Source organism: Protopterus annectens, chromosome 11.part0 (assembly GCF_019279795.1).
Source record: "Protopterus annectens isolate FY-2018-M chromosome 11.part0, PAN1.0, whole genome shotgun sequence".
Taxonomy (NCBI): Eukaryota; Metazoa; Chordata; order Ceratodontiformes; family Protopteridae; genus Protopterus; species Protopterus annectens.
The window spans coordinates 1,430,555,002-1,430,579,516 of NC_056745.1; the positions used below are offsets into that span (position 1 = coordinate 1,430,555,002).

The following is a 24,515-nucleotide window of genomic DNA, read 5'->3' on the forward strand; positions in this document are numbered from 1 at the left end:
AACATTTATGAGCTTCTGTTGTAAAGAAGTCAATTTTATGGTATGCTAAGTTGATGTAATTTAAAGATGTTTCTTCATCTAGGTTACTGTTAGTTAAGTGGCCCATCATCTTGTATAAATAATAATTTTTATTCATTACAATCCCCACCCCTTTGTCAGGCTTCATGACTCTCAGCCTTTTGTTTGTGGCTAATTCCAATAACAATTTGAATTCCTGTGGACTAAGATTGCCCTGGTTTGTACATTGGTTTTTATTTTTATTGAGAGCTCTAAAATCCAACTCCACAATTTTCTTGAAAATAATTAAGACATGGATAGGGGAGGGCTGAAAGTGCTACTGTCCTTCAAAACATTCCCTAACAATTCAGTTTGTCCTACAAAAATCATCCCCAAATTCAACCTTCTAATAAACAATTTTAAATCAATAAGAAGGGAATCGATTTTGAAATGAGCCGAAGGCGTTATAAGAGATCTGGGGACACAGGGTGACAGCAACCTCTCCTTTGACCACCACATTGCCACTGTGGTCAGAAAGTCCTTCTATGTGGCACATCTCATTACCAAGCTAAATGGGTGTCATGCAGTAATGCTTATAACACTTTACTGGGGATTGTGCAATGATGCTTCGTACAAAACTAATGGGAAACATATGACATTGGTGATAAGGGGAGCAAGCACGGGGGAGTACAAAGAGAAATCTTTGCTAAACTGTGACAGTTACTATTGATTGTATAAAATGCATCTGCTACTTAACTGACTCTGTGGCAGCACGTATTAATGTATTGTTGTTGAAGGCAGATGTTACTGGGTTCAAATATGGGTGTAAGTAGTACTTTTACAATTGTCTATGATACTTTTAAGTACACTTACATATATTGCTTACATTCACTGTTGCTTCGCATTGGAGCCCTATGCACACCATTGCTCAGTAATTCTTTAAAGAAAAGAAATGGGGAAGACAAGAAAATGGTGAAATGGGGAGCAAACAGGAGGAAAAATAAAGTGAAAGCAGGGCAGGAATGTGCAGGATGGTTGTTGGAAAGAACCACAGCTATCCATTTCTTCAACAGTAAAACATGATCATATATGTACAATATTAGCTGAATTTGGACCATCATCTCCAGTGTGAGGGGTGACCAAACACAATCATATTGTATAGCCAATTGGACTGAATCAGGGGTGTCAAGAAGATACATGTGCGAAGTGGAGAGCTATGTATGGGACAGATTTTTTTTTTGGGAGAGGTGCCCTTTTTTTCAGAGAAAGCAGAATGTTGATGTAGGTATGTCTGGGTCAGGTAAGTTGGGTAGGTGAGGAAGTAATAGGAGACAGACAGGACATACAAGACAAGAGACAGGGATGGTAAAGGGCATAAGATGTGGGTGAACACCATGGTTGGGGAGACAGTGGTGAAATCAAGGTCCCATGCACATCAAGCTGGATGATAGCAATGACAATCGAGTCTTCACCCAATGGACTTTCATCACTGTCACCTCACTGCACTCTTGGCAGCAGTACCTGATGTCTGCATCTCCTTTGGGAATTTTGAACCAGGATGGAGAGCAGGCACTCCATCCAGCATAGGCATGCACCCACAGTGTACCAGGCAATCCTACACACCATCCCAGGTAGTTCTTCTAAGGTGATAAAGCCATCATCTCTGCCACTGCTCCCGGAGGGAGCCAAAGGCCTATCCTCTGGGACAGAACTACCTGAGGGCCCAGGAAGTGCAGGAGCAGGAGAGGGGGTGCTGCCAGATTGTGCATCAGATGCACTGGGCAGCGGTGCTGAATCCTGTGGAGCAGGGGCAGGAGGATCCCATGGGACAGGCCTACCCCACTGTGCTGTGGGGAAAAAATAAAAAACCAACAAATTAAAAAAAAAATAAATAAAAAAAAAGAGAGAAGATAAGGGTTGGGGTGAGAGAAAAAAGGGATATGATTGGTAACTTCATACATGACATGTAAAACACTGATATAATTATTTGACTCTATTCTGTTACCTTTACTTTTAACACTAGAAACTCCTAATTTCTTTATTACTTTTGACTACCCAGATCATAACAGATGCACACCACATCACAGATTGCAGCCAGCAATTCTTGATGTGTGCATATATTGCACATATGCATGTTCCAATTATACTGATCACAGTTTACTGCAGGAAATTTGTGCCACTAGTACAGAGGTCTGACGTTACATTGCAATAATGATGAGAACCTAACAGTATTGTATATTTGGGAGGTGTGGTTTTCGAACTCACAACTGCTGACTACTCTGTAATACTGTACAGTTATGTTGTCCTACAGACTACTACATGCATACTTTAATTTTACAGTTTAGACGTGCATGCTCACTGTTATTTGAGAATATGGAACTGTTGCTTTGTTCTACAGACTAAAGCATGCATACTTTCTTTTACAGTTGAGATATGCATGCTCAATTTGATACAACTGTATTAAACACCAACTAAGCCATCCTTAACTTTTAATGTTACAACAACAGTACTGTTCTGATGCATACATACCACATGCTTCACATACGTCTCGCCTCCTTGACAAACATGCGGCACAGGTTTTCACATTTGATGCTCACTCTGTGGCAGCTGTGGAAAAAACAGAAAGTACACTTTTGTACCTACCATAAATGTACATGTTTGAGTGTAGACACTGCTGCAGTCACTACACTTGGGTTATCCTGCCGTCAGGCGGTTATCCAGCCAGCCTGAGTTCCAAAGTCTTGGTCTGGCATCGGCTGCTGCCGCCTCCTCCCTGACGTCAGTGCGACAGGGGTATATAAGACGCAGCCAATGCCATTTTCTTCAGTTTTTCTTCCCCCAGATGTCAGGCACCCCCAAATAGGTAGGCAATTCAAATTGCTAATAAAACATACATAAGAAATGCAAACAACATACTTTCAGCTACCAGCAAATACTCCCCATAGGTAGTAAAAGGTAGAGGAACTAGGTATGTACTAGCCAGTAAGAGGGGAAGGAGGGAGGGTAACCTGGACTGCAGCAGTGTCTACACTCGAACATCTACATTTATGGTAGGTACAAAACTGTACTATGTTCATCATGTGACACTGCTGCAGTCATTACACTTGGGCAGACTCTCAAAGCTGAGGTAGGGTGGTTGGTTCTATAAGGCATTAGGGGTGGCTATAAGGCCCTGCAGCACTGCAGAGGCGAAGCCAGCTCTGGATTTAGAGTATAGAGGCAGATGGTAATGCTTGGTGAAGGTATGCACAGAACTCCATGTTGCTGCTTCCAAAATATCTTTTGTAGGTACTCCTCTGAGGTAGGCAGTTGAAGTGGCTGTTGCCCTGGTGGAGTGAGATCTAATGCTGTTAGGCACAGGTTTTCCATGGTGCATATAGCAGAAACTTATGCAATGTCCTATCCATTTGGAAATCCATTTGGAAATAGTCTGTTTTGAAATAGCTTTTCCCTGCACTGCTGCAGCATATGCTACCAATAATTGCTCAGATTTTCTGAAAGCTTTGGTTTTGTCCAAGTAGAAGCATAACTGCCTGTGAATGTCCAATGAATGCAGTAGTCTTTCCCCTTTATTCTGTGGTTTTGGATAAAAAGTAGGCAAGTGAATGGTTTGGTTTAGAGACACACTTGAAACCACCTTAGGCATAAGCGTAGGGTTAGCTCTTAAGGACACCCTGTCCTGGTGGAAAATGAGGAAAGGTTCCACTGCCATTAGTACCTGTAATTCTGAAACTCTTCTTGCAGAAGCTATTGCCAGGAGCAGAGCAGTTTTCCAAGAAATGTATTTCAATTCTGCCATGCTAGCTGGTTCAAAAGGAGGTAAAGTTAATTTTTCCAAAACAAAGTTGAGGTCCCAAGTTGGAGTAGGTGCTCTACGGGGCGGTCTTATGTTTTTAGCCTCTCTGAGGTACTGTTTTTGCAAAGGATTCAAGAAAATTGGTGGATCCGTGTTGTAATGTGCAGAGATGGCAGAGGCGTGGATCTTGATGGACAAAAAGGAGAGGCCTTTGTCCAGCATCTCAGTCAAATATTGTAGTATCTGAGGAATGTTTGGCACAAGAGGAGCAAGGCTGTGAGCCTGGTTCCAGGCACAGAATCTCTTCCATTTGTCCGAGTAGGCTTTCCTGGTACTAGGCCTTCTGGCCTCCAGAATGACATCCATTACTGCTTTGGAAAGAGGCATTGCTTGCGTGGCTAGGGAATCTTCCATGCAGCTAGGTTTAGTGTCTTTAGCTGGCTGTGGAGTAACTGATTGTTGTGCTGTGACAGCAGATGTAGTATTTGAGGCAAAATCCAGGGTGGCCCTTGTGCTAAGTTTTTTAAGATTGGGTATTAGTGCTGGCATGGCCAGTCTGGTGCAATCAGGATCATTTTTGGCTCTTCTTGCCTGGCTTTTATGAGTACCTTTGGGAGAAGAGGCAGTGGTGGAAAAGCATATACTTGTAGGTTTGTCCAGCTGAATGAGAGGGCATCCACTTTCCATGCTTGTGGATGGTAACTCCTTCTACAGAATTTCTTTAGCTGGCAATTCATTGGGGAGGCAAACAGATCTATGTCCGGGCTCCACCATTTCTTTGTTATCATTCTGAATATTTGAGGATTCAATTCCCATTCGTGGGGATACATGATATTTCTGCTTAAGTCATCTGCCAGTGTGTTTTTCTCTCCTGGCAGGAATTGTGCTTGTAGATGAACTTGATAGTTTATAGCTGTGTTCCACAAGGTCATGGCTTGTCTGCAGAGGGTGTAGGAGTGAGTGCACCCTTGCTTGTTTATGTACCACATAACTGTGGTGTTGTCTGTCTTTAGTAGTAGTTGTCCTGGATGCAACAGGTCCTTGAAAGCTATAAGGGCATTTTGTACAGCTAGCATCTCTTTTTGATTGATGTGAAGGTGCCTTTGTTCTGCGGACCACTTGCCCTGAATACATTTGCCTGCCATGTGTGCTCCCCAGGTGTAATCCGATGCATCTGTTGTCAGTTTTTGCCTGGCTCTGGGTTGAGTGAAAGGCTGTCCCTTGTTGAGGTTACAAGCTTGAGCCCACCATCGAAACTCCTGTTGAAGGCAAAGTATTAGTGGTATAACTGTTTCCAAACTTTGACAGTGTTGAGACCATACATTCTTTAGGTACCATTGTAGTTTCCTCATATGCAGTCTGGCATATGGAATTAGTACTATGCAAGATGCCATGAAGCCCAAGGCCTGCAGAATTTTTCTTGCAGGGAGTTGGGTCTTTGTTGCCATCAATTGAAAGTATTGTGTCAGTTGTCCTTGCTTGTCTGGTGTGAGAAACGCCATCTGGGCCATTGTGTTCAATATGGCACCCAGGAATAGTATCTCTTGTGAGGGCACTAGTTTTGATTTCTTTTCATTTACTGTGTACCCCAGGCAACTTAATAACTTTTTTTTTTTTTTTTTTTACAAACGCCAGATGCTGTAGAAGAATGTCCCTGCTCTCTGCTTGAATCAGGCAGTCATCCAGGTACGAGTAAATTTGAATTCCTTTCTGTCTGCAAAATGCAATTATTGGTGCCAGGCACTTTGTGAAGACCCTGGGTGCAGTAGATAATCCAAAGGGCAGTGCAGAGAATTGATAGTGCATTGGACCAGCTAAGAACCTGAGGTATCTTCTGCAGTTTTGTCTGATAGGGACATGCAGGTATGCCTCCTTGAGGTCCAAAGTCACGAGCCAAGCTTCCTTGCCCAGCATGGGAAGAAGCTGCTGTAATGTCAACATTTTGAATTTTGGAACATCCAGGTAAGTGTTTAGTGAAGAAAGATCCAGAATGGGCCTCCAGGCTTTGTCTTTTCTGGAAACCAGAAAGAGTCTTGAGTAAAATCCTTGCCTTTGTTCCTGTGATGGTACCTTTTGAATAGCTCCCATGTTCATGAGTGCCATAATTTGTTTTTGGGCCTCTGCCCATTGATTTAGTGGCAGATTTGGCATTCCTTTTAATCTTGGCAGAGTGTGAAAGTGGAACCTGTAACCTTTTGAAATAGTATTGAGAACCCATTTGTCTTGGGTGATCATATGCCAATTGTGATAAAAAGTGCCAGTTTTCCTCCCAAAGGGGCTGCCAAGAGTGAGTCGTTTGGCAACTGGAGTGGGAAGTCATTGGGGCTGTTTTTTATATGGTTGGTGCCTGTCTTCCCCTTCTTTCTGGCCTGATGCACCCCATTGGTGAGGCCTGTAAGGACCTTGTGGTTGACCTCTACCTCTTGGCCATCTGTATCTGCCCTGTTGAAGTCTGTCATTAACTGGAAAGGACCAATTCTTTGTTGGCCAGTTTCTACTAAATCGAGGAGGCTGAACCTGTAAGAAATCCTTCACTGTTTGCATAGATTTTGCCTTATCCTCCATTTTCTTTAATACCTCTTCTGCCTTAACTCCAAATAAAACATCCTGCTGTAAAGGTGCATCCAGTAATTTAGCTTTAACATGATCTGGTAACGTATGTTCTTTTAACCATGCATGTCTTCTAATGACAGAGCCTGTAACTGCTGCTCTGCATGAGGCCTCTAAAGAATCAAAACCACATTGCAAAGTATGCTTTCCCACTTGTTCAGCAGCATGCAATAAATCCTGCATTTCTTTAAAATTAGGAGGATCTGTATCTGGAAGCATTTTTGTTTCAACTGAGACATCAAAAATTGCTGATATTTTAGCATGTGAAACTGGCAATTTAAGGCTCTCATTGCTAAAGTTGCAGACGTATATACTTTCTTTCCCCATCTGTCTAGTGCTCTGGAATCTCTGTCAGGGGGAACTGGGTTCTTTGCTGATGAGGCCTTAACCCCTTTGGGTCCCTGAGAAATAGTTTCAGGATCAGCAACAGGGCTTTTATACAGAAATTTGTGTGAGTCAGGGACTCTGTAATATCTGTCCGGTTTAAGTGGAGCTGGAGGTAAGGAATCAGGATTTAAGCTGGATTCAGTGTACACATCATCCACAATATCTAGCACTGGCGGAGTAGCCAGGGATCTGTGTTGAGGTAATAATAGGAAGTCTCTGAGCCTTTTCTTGGATTCTGAATAATCCTGGCCTTCCCAATGGAAATGCTCCCTCATGGTATGTAAGGTTTCCCCAAAGGAGTAGTCCTCAGGCGGAGAGGCTGATGGAATAGATTCCTCAGCATCAGAATCCTCATAAGGGGGTAAAGAGTATCCCAGGTCTGAGGATGAATCTGAGGAAATGGACCCCTGGTCGGATGAATCATAATCTGCATCCTGTCTAGGCCTTTTATCAGGTGGGGGATGGGAACCCCTGATCAGAGTGATTACGTCTTCGGCCATTTTGAGCATTTGTTTCTTAGGCATGGAGGCCTGTCCTGGAAAATGCTGTACTTGTTTCTTAGTTTTTAAAGGAGGCTTTGACTTAGAAGAGGGTTGAATGCTTAGCTGAGTAGGTCTGAAGACACCCTCTGAAGCTGCAGGTAGCTCAGGTACTCCGGATCCCTCTGCAGGATCGGTTTCAGTCTGCTGAAAAGCTAGTGTGTCCGAAGGCCCAGCCATCTCCACGTGGGGGTCGGGGCGGCCTGTGGTTCTGCAGAAGCGGTCATCAGGGGCTGTGAAGGTACCTCACTGAAAACCGGAGAACCGGTGACTGGCCTAGAAGAGGCTTCGTCGTCAGTTTTGGGCCTCAGATGCCTGTCCTTGTCTTTGCGCTTTTTATGAATACTGGTCGTCGGAAGTTCCGACGGCATGGTATAATTAAATTTTCTGTCAAAGTAATGTCGGGCAAAATCAAACCGACATTTAATAGTGCGCTTATTAAACCTACCACAGAACCGACAACCAGTAACGTCGTGGTCTGGGCCTAGGCATGGGATACAATAAGAATGGAAATCCTTATGAGGTATTTGCTTCCCACAAGAAATACAGTTATTAACTTTTACTGACATTGGTCTGAGGCAAAAAAAAGTTTCCCCAACGGGGTACTTAGCTTTGTAGAAGACTTCTGTTCTGGATTCAAAATGAAAATCTCAGGAGTAGGCCGAATGGCACTTGCGAACTGCTTTTGCTTCGGGCACCGCGCGGCAAGAAAGACTGGGGAAAATGGCATCGGCTGCGTCTTATATACCCCTGTTGCACTGACGTCAGGGAGGAGGCGACAGCAACCAACGCCAGACCAAGACTTTGGAACTCAGGCCGGCTGGGGAACTGCCTGACGGCAGGATAACCCAAGTGTAATGACTGCAGCAGTGTCACACGATGAACATCAGAATACCATTATGGCTACCAGTCTTGACCATATTCAGCTTTTAACTCTTACAATTAGTCACGGTAACTGATACTTACACATCTGTGGGGTGTCCCCCATACTAAATTCCCTAATCCAATGGTCGAAGGTATCCCGCTTAATCTTCTGGAGGTCATCAAAAATGATGTCAGCATTGTTCACCAGTGCATAGGATACCTGTAGCACTGGGCAAAGCCCTGGCAATGCTATTCCAGGCTTCAGACTTGTATTCTGACCCTGAATAGTCCTGCTGCAGCAACCAGGGCCCATGCTCCTTAACTAGGAGTCCAATAAAGATTTTGAACTCCTGAACACCCCATCTTTGTGCTCAGAAGTACATTCCCTCACAGAAACACCAGACGTGTCTACCATAGATCAAGCCCAATTTAGAAAGAACATCTCCCACAAATTGCATTTTGTATCCCGATGCTTTCCTGACAATTGCACATATTGTGCTTACTAAGTGTGTGCACTTTTCAGTTTTGTAACATTTGAAAAGGTTGCAGATCGCTTAACATCACACACACATGGTAGTTGAGGGTGCGCACTTCTGGGCAGCATGTTTGTGTGATGGTAAGTGATGCACAATAGTGGCAAGCAATGCAATTTCATGGTTATGTGGTATACAGGCACTTGTGTAAATGTGTTAGTCAAATGGGAAGACCATGCCAGTCCAGATAGCAAAAATATACTTGCATGAATATAGTACACAGTATACCCACACTCATACTTGTGAGAATAAATGTATAATACATAAACAAGTAAATGACTGCACAATATTAGTGTCTCAGCCTTCATATATATAAGTAATAATATCAGCTACACTATGTCAAGTGTTATAAGTGAGAGTGACTATAATGTGAAGTGAAACAACATTAAAATTGTATGAAATATGCTGTACTGGAACCCTGGACCATGTGCACTGTAGTCCTACACTTATGGCTGTTGCCACAGGAAGGTGAGAAAACAATTGCATATGTTGTACATCATTGCTATAATCTGCAATGTCACAACAGTAAAACAAAGTTTGTACACCTTGTACTGGAACCCCAGACCATCTGCACTTCAGACCTATACTTAACACCTGCTGCCACAGGATTAGTAATATGACATTCCCGATCTTAGTATTCATTGTAAAGTGCTTGCTGTTAATCACAGTGCAATGCCATGTTTGCGTGATAAGCAATAGTATTAAGTGAAAGCATCCAATTTATGTTTGTGGCTGTCTGGATCCTGTCTGCAACCTGGGTGGTCCATTTATCCAGTTTGTGTACTGCCGCTTCACACAAACCAGATGAGTAAACACGTTTGTGCTAAGTGGCATATCTCACAAACAGTGGGCCAAAATAAATAAATAAATGCTTGAAATGAAGTAAAACAATTTATGGCAGTGCCCCAAACAAATTTTAATGAAGAAAACTCAAGAAAGAGAAAACAATTGCCACATAGTCATGCAATCCACTTTTGTGGCTAGCAACCTTACATGGAAATGCTATCCGCATCATATCTCCCAAGTGTCTAGATTTTTGCCTCATATTTTTGCACTGTTCCTTGTAAAATTTGTGGTTTTCTGGAAAATCACTGAAGATTGAGGTCAATAAATAATGACATACGTTTCAGTTTTGTACTTCATATCCTTTAGAAAACGCATGTGCTAACAGAAATCCTATTATTCTAGCTGCTTTCTAAGTTTATAAGAACAATTTTTAAAATCTATCCCTATTTTTGAGCCTTTGTCCCCCTACTATTTTAGTCTTTGTCCAGATTTCTTGCACTAATAGGTTCACAGGTTTGCTCCACATTCATATTAGAGTTTTTTTCGGCCAGCAGCACTGGTGTGAACCACGTAACCTTGCTTACATGCACCAGACTTCATTAATATGCATGCCGTGATGCCACACAATGAGCAACATTGTGTACATGAAAACACTTATTGTAGGCTGTGTGTGACTAGTTGTAGGTTTTTATGAAATTAATAGAAGAGTTTTGTTGAATTTAGTGCAGTTTCAGGTATTAGGAAGGGGTGGTAATTTATTGCATGTGTGTATATACTGGGAGGTGGTCACTTGCAAAACTTGGATACATTTCAGTACTACTATACTTACTGGGGTCTGAGGCTAAAATCCAAATTGGAATTGTTCCTTTATCAACATCTTTTGTAACTTTATGCAAAGCAGGTTTATGCAGGATGAAGGACTGCCTACGGTTACACTTTGTCAATCAATACTGATTTCTCTTTGTATTTTCACGTTATAGTAGTGGATATCCAGGACAGGAAGTATGGGTATGTTACTACTGGAAGGGATGTACAGTACAATTATGCAAAGTGATTTTTTTCTTTTGTTTAACTTTAAGTGTTAGGTGTATTTCAGTTGTATGAAATTTGGAGATGATATCAGAATAGGAAGTGAGGATGCAGGAACTGGAGTATAGTAAGGCTGCTCCACCTCCGTTATGTGGGGTCGGTCTCCCCTAATTATATTATACTGTGGAAGTAGTAGTCCTGTGTCTTTTATACTAGGTTTAAGCCATGTGTGTAATGGCTAAGATATCTGAGGTATAGTGGGATATCCAAGCAAGTAGATCTGTGAGTTTACTGTAGGATTCTATGGAGATTTACTGTGTCCAGATTCAGGTTTTTGGCAAGACATGTGGGTAACTGACTTGAAGTAAGGTAAGACTGAGTGTGGGTGACTGATTTGAGTGGAAGGCATTTTCACCTGAGGAAAATGAGATTTTGTGAAGGACAGGTAAGTTTTAACTGAGAAAGGAAAACTTTCTAGGACACAATAGTCATTGTTAAATTTGGTAGTGTTTAAATTTCAACTTAGGTTTGCAAGACTAGAATTAGGGTGAATGTCCCCACACAATGGTCTTTTAGAATTGCAAAACATAACTTTTGAATGTTTTAATAATCATAAATGTCACTTTTGTTTTGTGAGAAAAGTAGTGGCAGGGAAGTATTTTATGCTTGAGACAGTAGCCAGGCAGAGGTTGAATAGGCAAGGGTAATAATATAGGTATAAATGCTGAAGTCATAGTTTGCCAACAGGCTACATGCTGAAGTTAAAGTAGGAAGTTTTAAAGGAAGATCGTACTTTGTCAGGTGAGAAGTCAACGATGGAATAGTGAAAAGCATTATAAGTAGCAGCATTTTCATTTATGAAGAACGAGGGAGGAAAAGATACTGTAATTTATAGAAGAGAGGTTAATAGTGGGAATGTAGAAATGAGTATGGTATGGAGTTGTATGGTGGTAGGATGGAGCAAAGAAAGATTGTATCCACCCCCTAAGAACCATTTTTAGGCAATGCCAAATTGACAATGCTACAAACTTAGCAAGTAAAACACAAAGGAACCTAAAGGTATTACTGCTCAACAACAAGAAACTCCACACCCTACAAGTACTCTTCACTCTGGAGAATATAGACATCTGTGCTGTTACCAAGACATGGTTGAAAGCCACAGAAAGTACTCCAGCAGTGTAAAGCCTCAATGCCTTCCACACATTTAGACCATCAGCTACACAGACAGGGATAAAAGGTGGAAGTGTCCTGATCTATATTGGTACCAAATATACCTCTAGGTTGGTTAAACAGGATGATGCACCGCATTTCATCCAAATGCAAATTTCCATAGATAAAAATTCCTTACCATATCCTAGCAAGCTACAGGTCACCATCTATGGATCAAGAATCCTATAACTCATACTTAGACCTGCTGGAGGCACACACCATAAAACTAAATACTCTATTCATGGGAGACTTCAACTAGACTGGGAAAAATAAACTGCCTCCAACTTACAGGCACATTTCCTGGACTTTAGTAACAGAAATACCTGTGAATAGATAGTGCACACTCCCACCAGAGGTTCAGCATACTGGACCTAGTACTTACCGATATGGGAAAGTGCTGCACTCCCCACTCCCACCCCCTCCACCCCTGTGAAGCTGCCTCCTTCAAAATAAAAATTGACATGAAATACCTAGTGAAAATAGTAACAGAAACTATTCTAAAGTAAACTATGCCCTATTAAGTGGCAGTCTGGCAAAATTCAGTGCCCCTCCAAACCCTTAGTTCACAGCAACCTATGTGGAAATATTCAAGTAAACCCTGTACAGCCATGTAAATGGCTGCATAGAAACTGCTGTACCTACCAGAAGCAAGCCCAAAGCAAACCCCAACAACAAACCACACTGGTGGAATCTTGTCCTTAACAGGGTATATAACAAAAGGAAAACAGTCATGGCCAAAAGCAGAATGAGCAACTCTCCGAATGGCAAGAGCTCACTAATTCAACTAAACAGGAAACTAAGAGGACTAATTCAGTGAAACAAGCCCAATTATGATGTCAAGATAGCCTCTCAGGCTAAAGTCAACCACAAGGCCATCTACAGCTGTGTCCAAAACCCTAAAGGTAAGACACAGTAGTGTGCTGAACTAGTGGTATATGGTACCACCTTTATTGAGCACAGTGACATAGCGAATCTGCTGGCTGAAAAATTCAGCTCCAGCTTCACCCCCCCCCATTCTCACCTTGCCTCCCCCATGAAATCCCTACTAGCATAACCCCCCAAATATTAGCAGGGAGCAGGTCATGGCAGCAATCGCTAAGGCCAAAAACACAGCCACAGTGGGCCCATAAAGTATCCTGGATTGCCTCCTAAAGAGACTAAAACATGACAGCATGACCATCTAAGTCACTTTTCAGCTATAGCTTCAAAACAGGCTATGCACCATGTGAATGGAGGACTCAACTGTAATCCTTCTTCACAGAGGTGGACCATCAACTGACCCCAGAAACTACAGACACATTAGTCTGTCTAGTCCAGTGATGGTGAACCTTTCGGGTTTGGCATATCAAAAGCTCCTGGCACAAAATAATTTAGTGCACTTCACATGAGCAACAAATGAAAAAGCAGTGTCTTTGGTAACTCAGGTGCTGGTGATCACTGGCATGTCACATCGTGGCATGTGTCACCTTTGACACTGGTGTCACAGGTTCAACATCATGGGTCTAGTCTACGTAAAGCCATAGAATTAATTATTATGGAAATGGTCAACAAAAACATTGTCAACCTAGACACTGGACCCATCCCAGTGTCTGTAGGTTGACAATGTCTTTGTTGATCATTTCCATAATAATCAACAAAGACATTGTCAACCTAGACACTGGACCCATCCCAGTTTGGTTTTGTCAAAGGAAGGTCATGCCTACTTAACCTGTCAGACTTCTTTGAGAAAGTCACCAATGCAATGATGAGGAGAAAATAATGCATACCGCCTGCCTAAGGAGTTTGATACAATAACCCATTCAGGTATTGTTGACAAACACACTGAACTAGGTATAAATCCCTACATAACTTACTGGATTGCCAGCTGGCTCACAGCTAGGATCCAAGAAATCAGTATAGGTGAGACCACATCTAACTAACTCTCCATAAGGACAAGGGTGGCTTAAGCTTACCCGACTTCAAACTCTATTACAATATTATCCATGATAACAAATTATTAAGAATATCTGATTGTGCTCCCAGTTTGTCTACCTGGTCCTCTACATAACTATATTAAAACATTCAGGTTTAATACCAAAGCTCTCTCCTTCCTCAACTCAGAAAACCTAAAAAAAACCTCAAATTGCACTCTACCATAAAACATAAAATAACTATTCTTCAAAGGATTTTCAAATCACTGAAACTGTTCAATGCCTTCAATACCTTGCAACCTTTTCATCTCAAGCCCAATCTTAAACTGAACAACAAAATGATCAACCTTGATAAATACTCCCTTATTACGGAGTTAACTATAGCAGATCTTTTTTCTTTCAAAAATAATTCCCTAACTGATATAAGACTACCACATGTCTACCAAAAGTTACACAATCACCTTGAGACAAATCCTTGACCTTTGTCGTAACACTTTGGAAGATGCCTCTCTAACGCTAAATGACATTAAAGCCTGCAAATCCATATGGAACCTCCTTACAATTAAGAAGAAAATGATCTCCAATTCATATAAAATTATTCTTTCTATCCGAACCCAAAATGAACAAAACTTTTCAAACTATTGGAAAGACCAAGATTCTTCCATCTCTCCTAACCAAATCTCCCAAGCCATTCAACTTTTCTCAAAACTTATTTCCCTTAAAAAACTTAGCTATACCCAACTTATGATTTTAAACAATGCGTACCTCATCCCTTCTATACTCTCTAAAATGTATCCTTACTCCTCTCCCCTCTGTGCCCACTATACCAATCACAATGCTGACTTGCTCCATATTTTTTGGAGCCGTAAATGTTCTTACAGACTCTGGTGCTCCCTCAGAGTACAATCGGAAAAAACGGGATATGAGAAATCAGCCCTGTCCTAGAAATTCGCAATATTACATATTCCCCTTACAGGATTATCCAAACTCCAGACTCGTATCTTAATAACACTCTTTTCCCTTATCAAATTCTATATCACTCTTAACTGGAAGGGCAGATCTCTTCTCACTTGGGATGGATTTAAACAACTTGCTATTAAACACTTACTTGGCCACAAACATCTGAAATACACACAAAAACTTTTCTTACACTTTACTGAATATCGGGACACATTATTTGATCTCATACTAGCTTAACTCTGTAAACTTATTTTCTATGTTGGACATAAGGTGGACCTGTAAATAGCTATTTGTTATATATAACTTGTTTATATTCTTGTTGTCTTGACTTTGTACTGCTTGTTACCATTCTGTATTGTATTATTAAAATATTTTAATAAAAAGCTTAAAAAAAAAGATGACCCATTTTTTTTTGGGATCTGGAAACATATGCAGACAGTAATCTAGCATTTGTCCAACACACAGCCAAGGTAGTAAGAAACTTATTCTGTCACCCAACTTATAAGGGAGAGTATGGCATCAAGGTCTAAGGAAGTCATACTACTTTACTCAGCCATTATCAGACCTATCATTGAGTACAATGCCCCCTTTGTCATGTACCTGACCCAGGCATTTGCAACAGTTGGAACAGCCACAGTGGTTCCTCACCAAGCGTATCCAGGACATTAACACATAGTCCTATACAGATCACCTTACAGCCCTATCTCTATATTCAGTCTCTTACAGATTAGTGACAGGCGATCTATGCCTGGCATATAAGGCACCCTCAGATCCAGCCCTGGTGGACCTTTTGTACATATGAAAAACAAACAGCACCATAAACACTAGGCCCAAGGATTTATACTTTGCTTGGAACATAAATAGGATAAGTTGGCAAGACAGATATGTGTCACAAAGGATCCCCACACTCTGGAATAGACTCCCCATCCATGTAAAGCAGAGCCCATCCCTAAACCTATTCAGACGTAACCTTTACCATCTGATGGGAAATTAAAAATTCAGACCCGGTCTGGCCCCCATGTCTTTGACAGACAGAGGGCAATTGTAAAGATTTCCTAAGTAACATACCGCCCCCACTAAACCTTTATCAACCTCCTAGCATGCCTCTCTAAATAGACACTTATGTTACATGGGGACATAAATGGGTTGGATTGCGCAACTAGGCTTATAATAGCTCTGGTGATTGTTAGCCTAGTATATACCTATGAGCATATGGTTAGGTGTGCTTTGATATAACTGTGGTATAAGAATGCAGGTAGGAAATGAGTATAGAAGAGTAAAAGAAGCAGAACGGGTGGTGGTATGGATAGAGGGGTGGAGTTAGTATGGGGGGGTCTAAAGTGAGGAGTAATATTAAGATGGATTGAGAACATGAACAAAGGGAAGTGTATAGAAGGAGGTCAGGGTGGGTGAAGTTGCTGGAATTGGATTGGATTGTGTTGTGCAATGAGTTGGATGATGTGGATTATGGGTGAAGCTTGTACTGGGTCACAGGTGATATGTGATATGTGGTGGGGGTGTGGTAGTGGTTAATATAATGTAAAGTGGAGGTGGGTGGGAATGGGGGGTTAGGGGATGCAGACTGAGCTGAGCATCAAAAATGGTGTAGTCTCGCTCAAACGCACGCACACAGACAGACAGACAGACAGACAGACACACACACACACACACACACACACACACACACACACACGAGTAACAGCCCTGGAGCAAGGTAGATACTTCAGCCCAATTAATCTGCAGAGATCCTACATCTTTAATGGCTACAGCATAGCCGAGTTTATACACAGTTTATACACAGTAGTATTTCACAGCGAGATACTTGTTTGCACTATTTTGCTTCTATATGAGAAGAAAGTTCATTCCATCCCTGTAAGTATATTGGGAAAACTAAGGGATGAAGGTGTCTTTTGAGAAAATGCCAAATAATATGATTTTTAGAGAGATAAATGTCTTATGTTTTCAACAGCATACTGCGTAGGGTACTACTGACTACATTCAAAGTGTGAACACCTTTTTCAGCAGAATAAAGCGGAGCTGACAACTCTACATTCATTAGTACTATTTGTGCTTAGGCATTTTGCATTACAACATGCTATGGTAAAAAATGGCCACTGTCCTTGCTTAATTTCTTCCAGAAATTCCTGTGGTCTTGCTGCACTCACTATATAGCGCAGTCTACATTCACAAGGATGTTAGAATGAAGGTTTGGAAGAGATAGTGGGGCTGGCTACTGAATTAGAAAAGGGTATCATGTCAGTCTTAGAAAAACAAGTGGTGGCAGAGGCAGAGACTAAAATAAAATGTTAACAGAAAAGAAGGTAACAGACAACATGCTATATATATATATATATATATTAGGACAGCATTGATGCTAATATCTTAATACAAGCTGCATACCAGGGAGAGGTAGAATGTACAGGGCTATGTTACAGTATACTGCACATTCAGGCATATTACTGAAGTTAAATGTACACACAAGCAAGATCAGCTTTGTACACAGCCTATTGTAGAATACAGGCTAGACTATAACTGAACTCTGTACTTACTAGTAGTACACTACAGACTAGTCTGTAATGGCACTGAGTCTCAGCAGTACCCTAATGTAATGATACGGCTATGTTAGCTCACTAACAGCACATCAAAATGACCATCGGATGTTCAGCTTCAAGTTATTTTTATTTTAAGTAGCACAGACTATACTGATGCAGCTAGTTTATACACACACACACACACATATATATATATATATATATATATATATATATATATATATATATATATAATGCACACACAATAAAATAGAGCACACAAGACCATCAATTAGTATGCACACAACATCAAATTACTGCATGATAACCCCAGAAAACTCTAATCCAGCTGTCCATTAACAATACATATATATATATATATATATATATATATATATATATATATATATATAGCACAGAATCAAACACCCAGATGACTGTAAATGTGGTGCCATCATACCCACCCCAGAGGTATACCAAGATCCTCCAAGAGGGGCTTTCCCAAACCAGTCGCTGGTGTCAATAAGCATGGACTAAAACTGGATGCCATAAAATGTAAAATAGTATCCTTTGGCAAGCAAGTCTCTTGTAACTATCACACTGACAACACACTCATGAAAATCCAGTAGTTAGGGACCTCAGAGCCTATGCAATGAACTGCCCTTCGACTGTCATGTATCTACTGTTGCAAGAAAGTGCTTTTTCATTGCACAGGTTACTACTAAGGGTATGGCATCCAGGGATGTTATCATTCCGCTGTATTCGGCACTCATCAGGCCAGTTATTGAGTATAATTCCCCCTTTAGTATGTACCTATCCAAACATCTAACAAATCAAATGTCCACAAAATCAAGGGCTTAAATCATAAAAGCTATGTAGACCATCTTCTTCTTGGTGCCATACAGGTGATTGAAGGGTGAGCTCTACCTCACGTACAGAACCTCAGTAGACCCTATTCTGTCTGCCTTACTGCACATTCAAAAGTCCAATGGGGGCAAAAATACCTACTCAAGAGATCTAAATCAATCTCATTTGCAACATAAACAGAACATATTGCAAAGGATAGATATGTATCACAGAGAATGCCACTTCTTTGGAAGCATATTCCTCTCCCCTTAAAGTAAAGTTCTTCTCTTACACTTCTGAAATGTAATCTGAACAAATGGATGGCTAACTGAAAATTCACCCCTGGTTTAGTACCCCTGTCCCTCATGGAAGTGGAGCAACATGTAAATGTTCTGCTCATCGCTGGGTTATTCCTACTTAAAATATATGGGCCAAAAACTTCATGGAAATGTATGGCTAAGCTTCTAAAGATCCTCATGGATTAATAGCTTAGTACATACCTATGAACAATGGGTGACTCTCATGGTTTCCATTGCTGTGGCCATGTCCTCTAACATTAACATGCAGTCATCTGCATGCAACACAAAGTGAGATTTCATCCCCTTCTTTTCTTCAGGCATCACTTTACTGTGTTGAAGTTCCATTGGCAAGTCTTTGACCTCAAATGTGAACAAGCCTTCAGATAGCATTCACCCTTGATGGTCCCCCTCTCAATCCTTGTCTCCTGAGATACCCCTCCATTTATGAGTATTTCAATTTCTGGGTCTTGCTATAGGGCTTCTACCAGTGTACAATTTTTCCCCTACTTGCCTTTCCTTCAGAGTCTTCCATAAGAATTCCCATATCACCTTATCAAAGGCCTAATTCAGGTCACCTCTCCCTTTCTGTGCACACTTTCCAGCAGATCTCACCAATTTCTTTTTTTCTTTCTTTTTTTTGCCATCCTTCCCCATCATAAAGTAATTTTGCCCTGCTTGTATTATTTTTGGTAATACTTTATCCAGTCTTTCTGCCAATAAGTTGATTAATGTACATATCAAGATTTTGGCAAAGAGACAGGCCTACAACTTCCCACTGCCTCCCTTTCTCCTCCCCATTTAGGTATCATGGTTATCCTGGGCCTCCTTATACTTTTAAAAATGTTTTGCCTTAGTCTTGTATCTGGTTATGTTCCTCCTCTAGGACCTTCCACATTTCCTTCTCTCCTAATTTGTAGAATTCTCTTCTTCATATTGCATATGGTTTTCCTTATCATATTTTTGTTCAACGTCCACTATATATCCCTCTGCAATCATTTGCCAGGTCCATTCTGAGCCTTCTCTCTCTTCCTGTTGTTTGTAAATCTCCCTGTTGTATTTCTTAATCTTTCCTGCTTAGCTCGTCCACTTCTAAATATTTTCTTTCTGTAATCCATTCTTATTGCTTTTTCTCTGATCTGTAGTGATTCCTGCCTACTTTCATTTCTTCTAGCTTCCTTCTGTAACAATTATGTTGTTCTCTCCAACTCATTACCCTTCTTTCTGTTCTCACCAGTTTTCTGCAGACAGTGACCTTAATCCTTCCCACCAGTGGTCTTCCAGTTTGTCTGTCTTTATATTGCCCTGTACCAATGCCTTTATTAATCCTTGCAGTGGTTCTTTGTCCTCCATCCCTTTTCATTTATTGTTATCCCACCTCCACCCTCTTCTCATCGTTTTTCTTACTGGACAGTTGACCTTATGTATCACTGCTCATCTGTGTCTCTCTTGTATTTGGATCTTTCTTTTATTTCCACTAGGAACTTCCTTAAGAACCTGTCTAACCTATTTGCTTATATCAAAATGTTTCTTGTGAAGGTATGGTCCAGCTCATTTGGATACCCCTCCCTCCATACACTAGTTCTTATCTCATATTTTTGTTATATCCGCAATATAATTTGTCCTTTTCTGTTCCACCCGTTCTTATCTGTGCCCAGTTAACAAAAAAGTTCTTACAGTATTTTTCTTCATCCCTGTTTGGTGCTTATATGTTTTCTATTTTCCAGCATGCACCTTCCACCCTTCCTTGCCAAATGACGCATTTATCTATCTATCCCAGTTTTTATCACTTTTCTCTGTGGTTGTCTGAAGCCTTCTAAAAATATAATTGCTGTTCTCCTCTGTCCTAAGCCTGTCTTGTTGTCCCTTTCTCCCTTTGAGTAGTCAGTTTTGTTTCTTGTAATAGAACATCTCCTCTTCATCTTTAACTTGTCTTGCATTCTCCACCTCCTCCTTATAGGATTTAACCAACCTGAATGCTCCATGTAACTGTGTTTTCCTTGTTGCTTTTGCCCACTCCTCTTCACTTTCCTAGTTGCTGCCGTCTGGTGTAACCCTTCCTATGAGCCTACTCTCCAAGGTGAACACTGTATTTTTTGGTGACTGCCTATTCTTGGACCCCTTCTCCACATCACTGGCCTCTGGATCCCTGCCTTATAACTCATGCATATGCATTTGTATGTTCTGGGCATGGGCCTTTTAAGACTTTTTGTTCCCTTCTAGTGGTCCTCACACTAATACACTGCATGCCAAACCACTACTGATGCCACATTTTTCTATTACAACATTCCCATTCATTGGTCTCCCCTCCCCGCTGTTGTTCTCCAGTGTGGTGTTCTTGCTTAATTTGTGAGATACTCCAACAATTTTTATTTGAAGTTATACATCTTGTTAACATGCTATTTATACACCCCTATTCCTTCATTTAACATCTGTCTGTGAGTTGTTCTTTACTTTACCTTTCATCTATTTTCCCATACATTATTTTTCATGCCCCCAAAGTTGTTTTCTCAGGAATTATTCAGTAAGTAGTTATGAAAACTGTACTACATTTACCTTGGATGCTTGCCTCTATGCCCCCTTGACTGCATTACCCATCATTGCTCTAGAAATTCATTTAGTTCCTCCCATTGTTTGCAAAGTTTTGATACTGTGCTTCCAGGGGCATATTTCACAGATTAAGGAACTGTTTCATTTAACATATCTTTCCTATCATTTCCACAGTCACCTGCCTTTCAGTGTCCATTCCTTCCAAGTACTTACTGCTCATCACTGGCATGCAGACACTCTGCACCGCCAGGTCTTGTCTTCTTCCCTGCAGGGATTTCAGCATCTGAATTTGACTCTTTTTTATGTCTAAGGATGATCTTCCCAGTTTATGTCTTGCAGGTGATACAGATTTTTACTGGAAGGGATGTTTAACCATCTGTGATACCTTTGTTTAACTTTTGAACATCCTCCATATTGTGTGGCCTTAACCAATCCCATGCAACTGTTCTATTCATTCTTAGTTCATTTAATACCTCAAATGTAGCCTTCCTTCTCTGAACTGTTTTTGAGTAATCCTAGACCAGCTTTATGAATGTCCCTGCATATGCATAACTTTTAAGTCTTTTTGCTGGCCTTATTGCATTTTTTACAATAAGGGAATAGAAACATGTCAAAACATGTCTGGGTCTGCTTTTTGCTACTTGCCTCCATCCCGCTGTGTATCCTCACTATTAGTGTTTCTTGATTTCCTGGTATTGTGATTCGTTAGGCTTGCTACCTACATGTTTTTTTTTTTTTCCGGACTATCTGGAAATCAAACTGATTGTCTGGTAGTCCGGAAAACACTGTACAAACTCCCTAGCAACACTGTTTTAATCCAAACTTCTGCAGGCCCTGTCCTGAGCTTTGGGCTTGGGTATCCACCTTGCCTGGGCCATCAAACACCTTCTCTTCAAATATAGTACATCGCTGATTCAAATCTCCTGCTCCTCTTTGCATCTGTATGGCACCTTGAAGAAATAATTAAAAAAAAGTGTAGACAGCATGGGATATTCTTATTTTGTATCCTAACATATGAAATTTTAAACGTTAAAAGTTCAGAACTTAGATTATGAAACAAGAATCTCCTGCACTGTTAGATAATGTAACAAGAATATCTTTTATACCCTGTGTAACTTTTTTCTATTGTCTCTCCAGTCTATCACACAAGTCAATCAGAGCACAATGGATTCAGACTAGATCTGTGCTTTGGACAGAGTAGATTTGTACTAACAAAGTGCAGGATAGTATAATGCCAGAAGGAACATACCAGGAAGGCTTGAGGGATGTACGTGGCCTTTACGTCATGCTGACCACCACTGCTGTACACTATTAACTACAGATTGTTAAGAAATGATGTAATACTGATGCATGAAACCATCTAAGATCCTATGAAATGAACAATCTTCAATCCAAATGCAATGCTAGAAATAGAGTTCATATGAGTCATAAGCAAATGATAGGATAATTTAAAAACTGACATTTTCCTCTAAACGGTAGGGAGGTTATAGAACACACTACCTCAACAACAGAAAACAAAAATATCTGTGCTAATATATTTAAAAACAAACTAGATAGCTATGTGAGTGATCAAATTACTGGTTGTCAGCTTCAGGAAATAAGCTATTAGACGTCTCTCAAACGTATGCTTGTCAGCCAGTAGCCACTTACTGCTGACCAAGACTCTTTTCAACAATGATTCAAACAAGTACATTCTGACACCATCCCCTAATATAAAACAAGAGAACCTCCGTAAGCTGACCACTGCTTAAACAATGGGGAATACCGCTTATTTAATTTGGATTCACTAGACGATTATGGTTATGGACTCACCTATGAAATATCTGCTACGCATGAGACCCACGCTGAGTCCACATTAATGCATTTTGATCTTGTCCTTTGTATTATTGCAATACAAAGTTGGAGTGTTAACTACTTTATAATACACATATTGTAAATTAATCAGTCCACCACATAGTTGTTGACAGTACCAGTTTAATATATTGTACAGTTAACAAATGTACCGTATATCCAAGATCATATTGGCACTAGTAAAAAGCAGTCAACCCTGCCCAATACTGTAATGAAATGACAGAAAAGAGAAAACTGGGATGGCTTTCACCAATACAAACATACACACACATTATAGCAGTACAAAATGCAATGAAGAAAACAGCACAGTGTGGGTGTGCATTATGTAACAGAAGACAACCTGTGGTTGGTAAACAATTTATTTTAAGCAAGTATGAGGTAACTAACTTCTCTGTTGCACATTGTCCTGGGTGTTGCATTGCAAAGTGGTTGCACAATTCTTTCAGCAGAATATGCTTACACTTGAGGAGCTCAGCTCCAACATTCAAAAATATCATTAGAACACTGGCTCAAGATAATAACTTAAAACAGTCACTATATAATACAATGTACTCCTGAGAAAAATACATTTAGTGTGCAAATATGCTGTAACGCCTAATTAATTACTAATGGGAATGGCTTAGAATTTCCATCTGTTTTTAGCTCGTGAAACTCATCATGTACATCACAAAAAGCTCATGGACATATAACATTTAATGTTGGTGAGTGTTCCACTTATATCTTGAAGTTTTTCTTTAGAACCTCAAGATACTGTTGTGTAGCTCTTGTCAAAGGGTCCTGGTCCAAGCTTCTAGAAGATCCTGCAGCAGAACCCACAGGAGAGATTCTTGTAGACCCAATATTCAGCTCAGCTGTAGCTACAAAGCAAAAGATAAATGTTACAAAAAAATGAAAACACCATAAGCATTAAATGGACATTTTTAATGAAGAAACAACAGCACATTACAAATTAAGAATGGTAAATATTTACTACTAAAAAGCATTTTCTACAAATCATACTCTCAAGAATTTGCCAGGCAAGAAACAAGAGGGCAATTATTAACAATGCCTATGTAAAAGGCTCTCTCTCAGCTATTGTTATTTTTTAACTGCAATCAACTCAATTCTACTGAAATTTTGAGTTTTACGTGTTAAGTGATACTGACCAAGGCATAAAAGTACAAATGTTTCCTTATGAATGATCAGCTATAGTTTCATATATGTGAATGCCTCTAAGTCCAAAATCTTTATTTACAGACTCAAAGCATCTGTCAAGGCACGAACTTCAATTCCATGCCCAGGCCTACATATACCTCTTAAAATAAACCTTAGGTATCAAAATATGTGAGATATATTTGAGAAGCGAGGCTAGCCTTAATGAGGCCTCTTGGGGTCCATTAACCTTGTAATCACCCAAGAACCTATGATCCTGCTTGTCTGAATGGGAATGGACAAGTCTATCATTTGTGAAGTTCACAGCCCATAGAATGGAAGGGTTCTTTCAAGATCAGCAAAAATGCAGACCTCCTTTAAGGTACTAACTGCCCACTCTGTGCTTGGCCACAATCCTACCCTCCAAAAGATCATGATGGCAAGAAATAATTGAAACATGCACCATGAAGGTGGAATAACTGAAACCCAAATCATGCAGGTGCCTAAGACAGGTCAGTATTACCATTAAAGTGATGGAATGAGAAGCTACTGGGTACCATTCACAAAAATAAATTCCCCTTGGCAGAATACATTAACCAGGTGGCAGGATTCCTTGTAACCTCAGGCTTCTGATACACTGACTGGAAGGTCCAGTATGATCAGAAAATCTGCAGTAAAACCCTGGTATTG

At 40.5% G+C, this 24,515-nt stretch overlaps 1 protein-coding gene across 7 annotated transcripts in view; it reads right to left on the bottom strand.

The window, feature by feature from the left end:
- Positions 1–22,797: 22,797 nt before the first annotated feature.
- The window catches only part of LOC122815888 (ankyrin repeat domain-containing protein 26-like), a 2,190,206-nt gene continuing 2,188,488 nt past the window's right edge, over positions 22,798–24,515 (bottom strand). For 6 of the 7 annotated variants that reach the window (XM_044088730.1, XM_044088728.1, XM_044088731.1 and 3 more), the window contains one exon: positions 22,798–23,551. In XM_044088730.1, coding sequence (XP_043944665.1) covers positions 23,409–23,551 — 143 coding nt within the window. In that variant the 3' untranslated portion in view covers positions 22,798–23,408. The remainder of the gene's footprint in view (positions 23,552–24,515) is intronic. The other variant, XM_044088732.1, reaches the window with a different exon arrangement.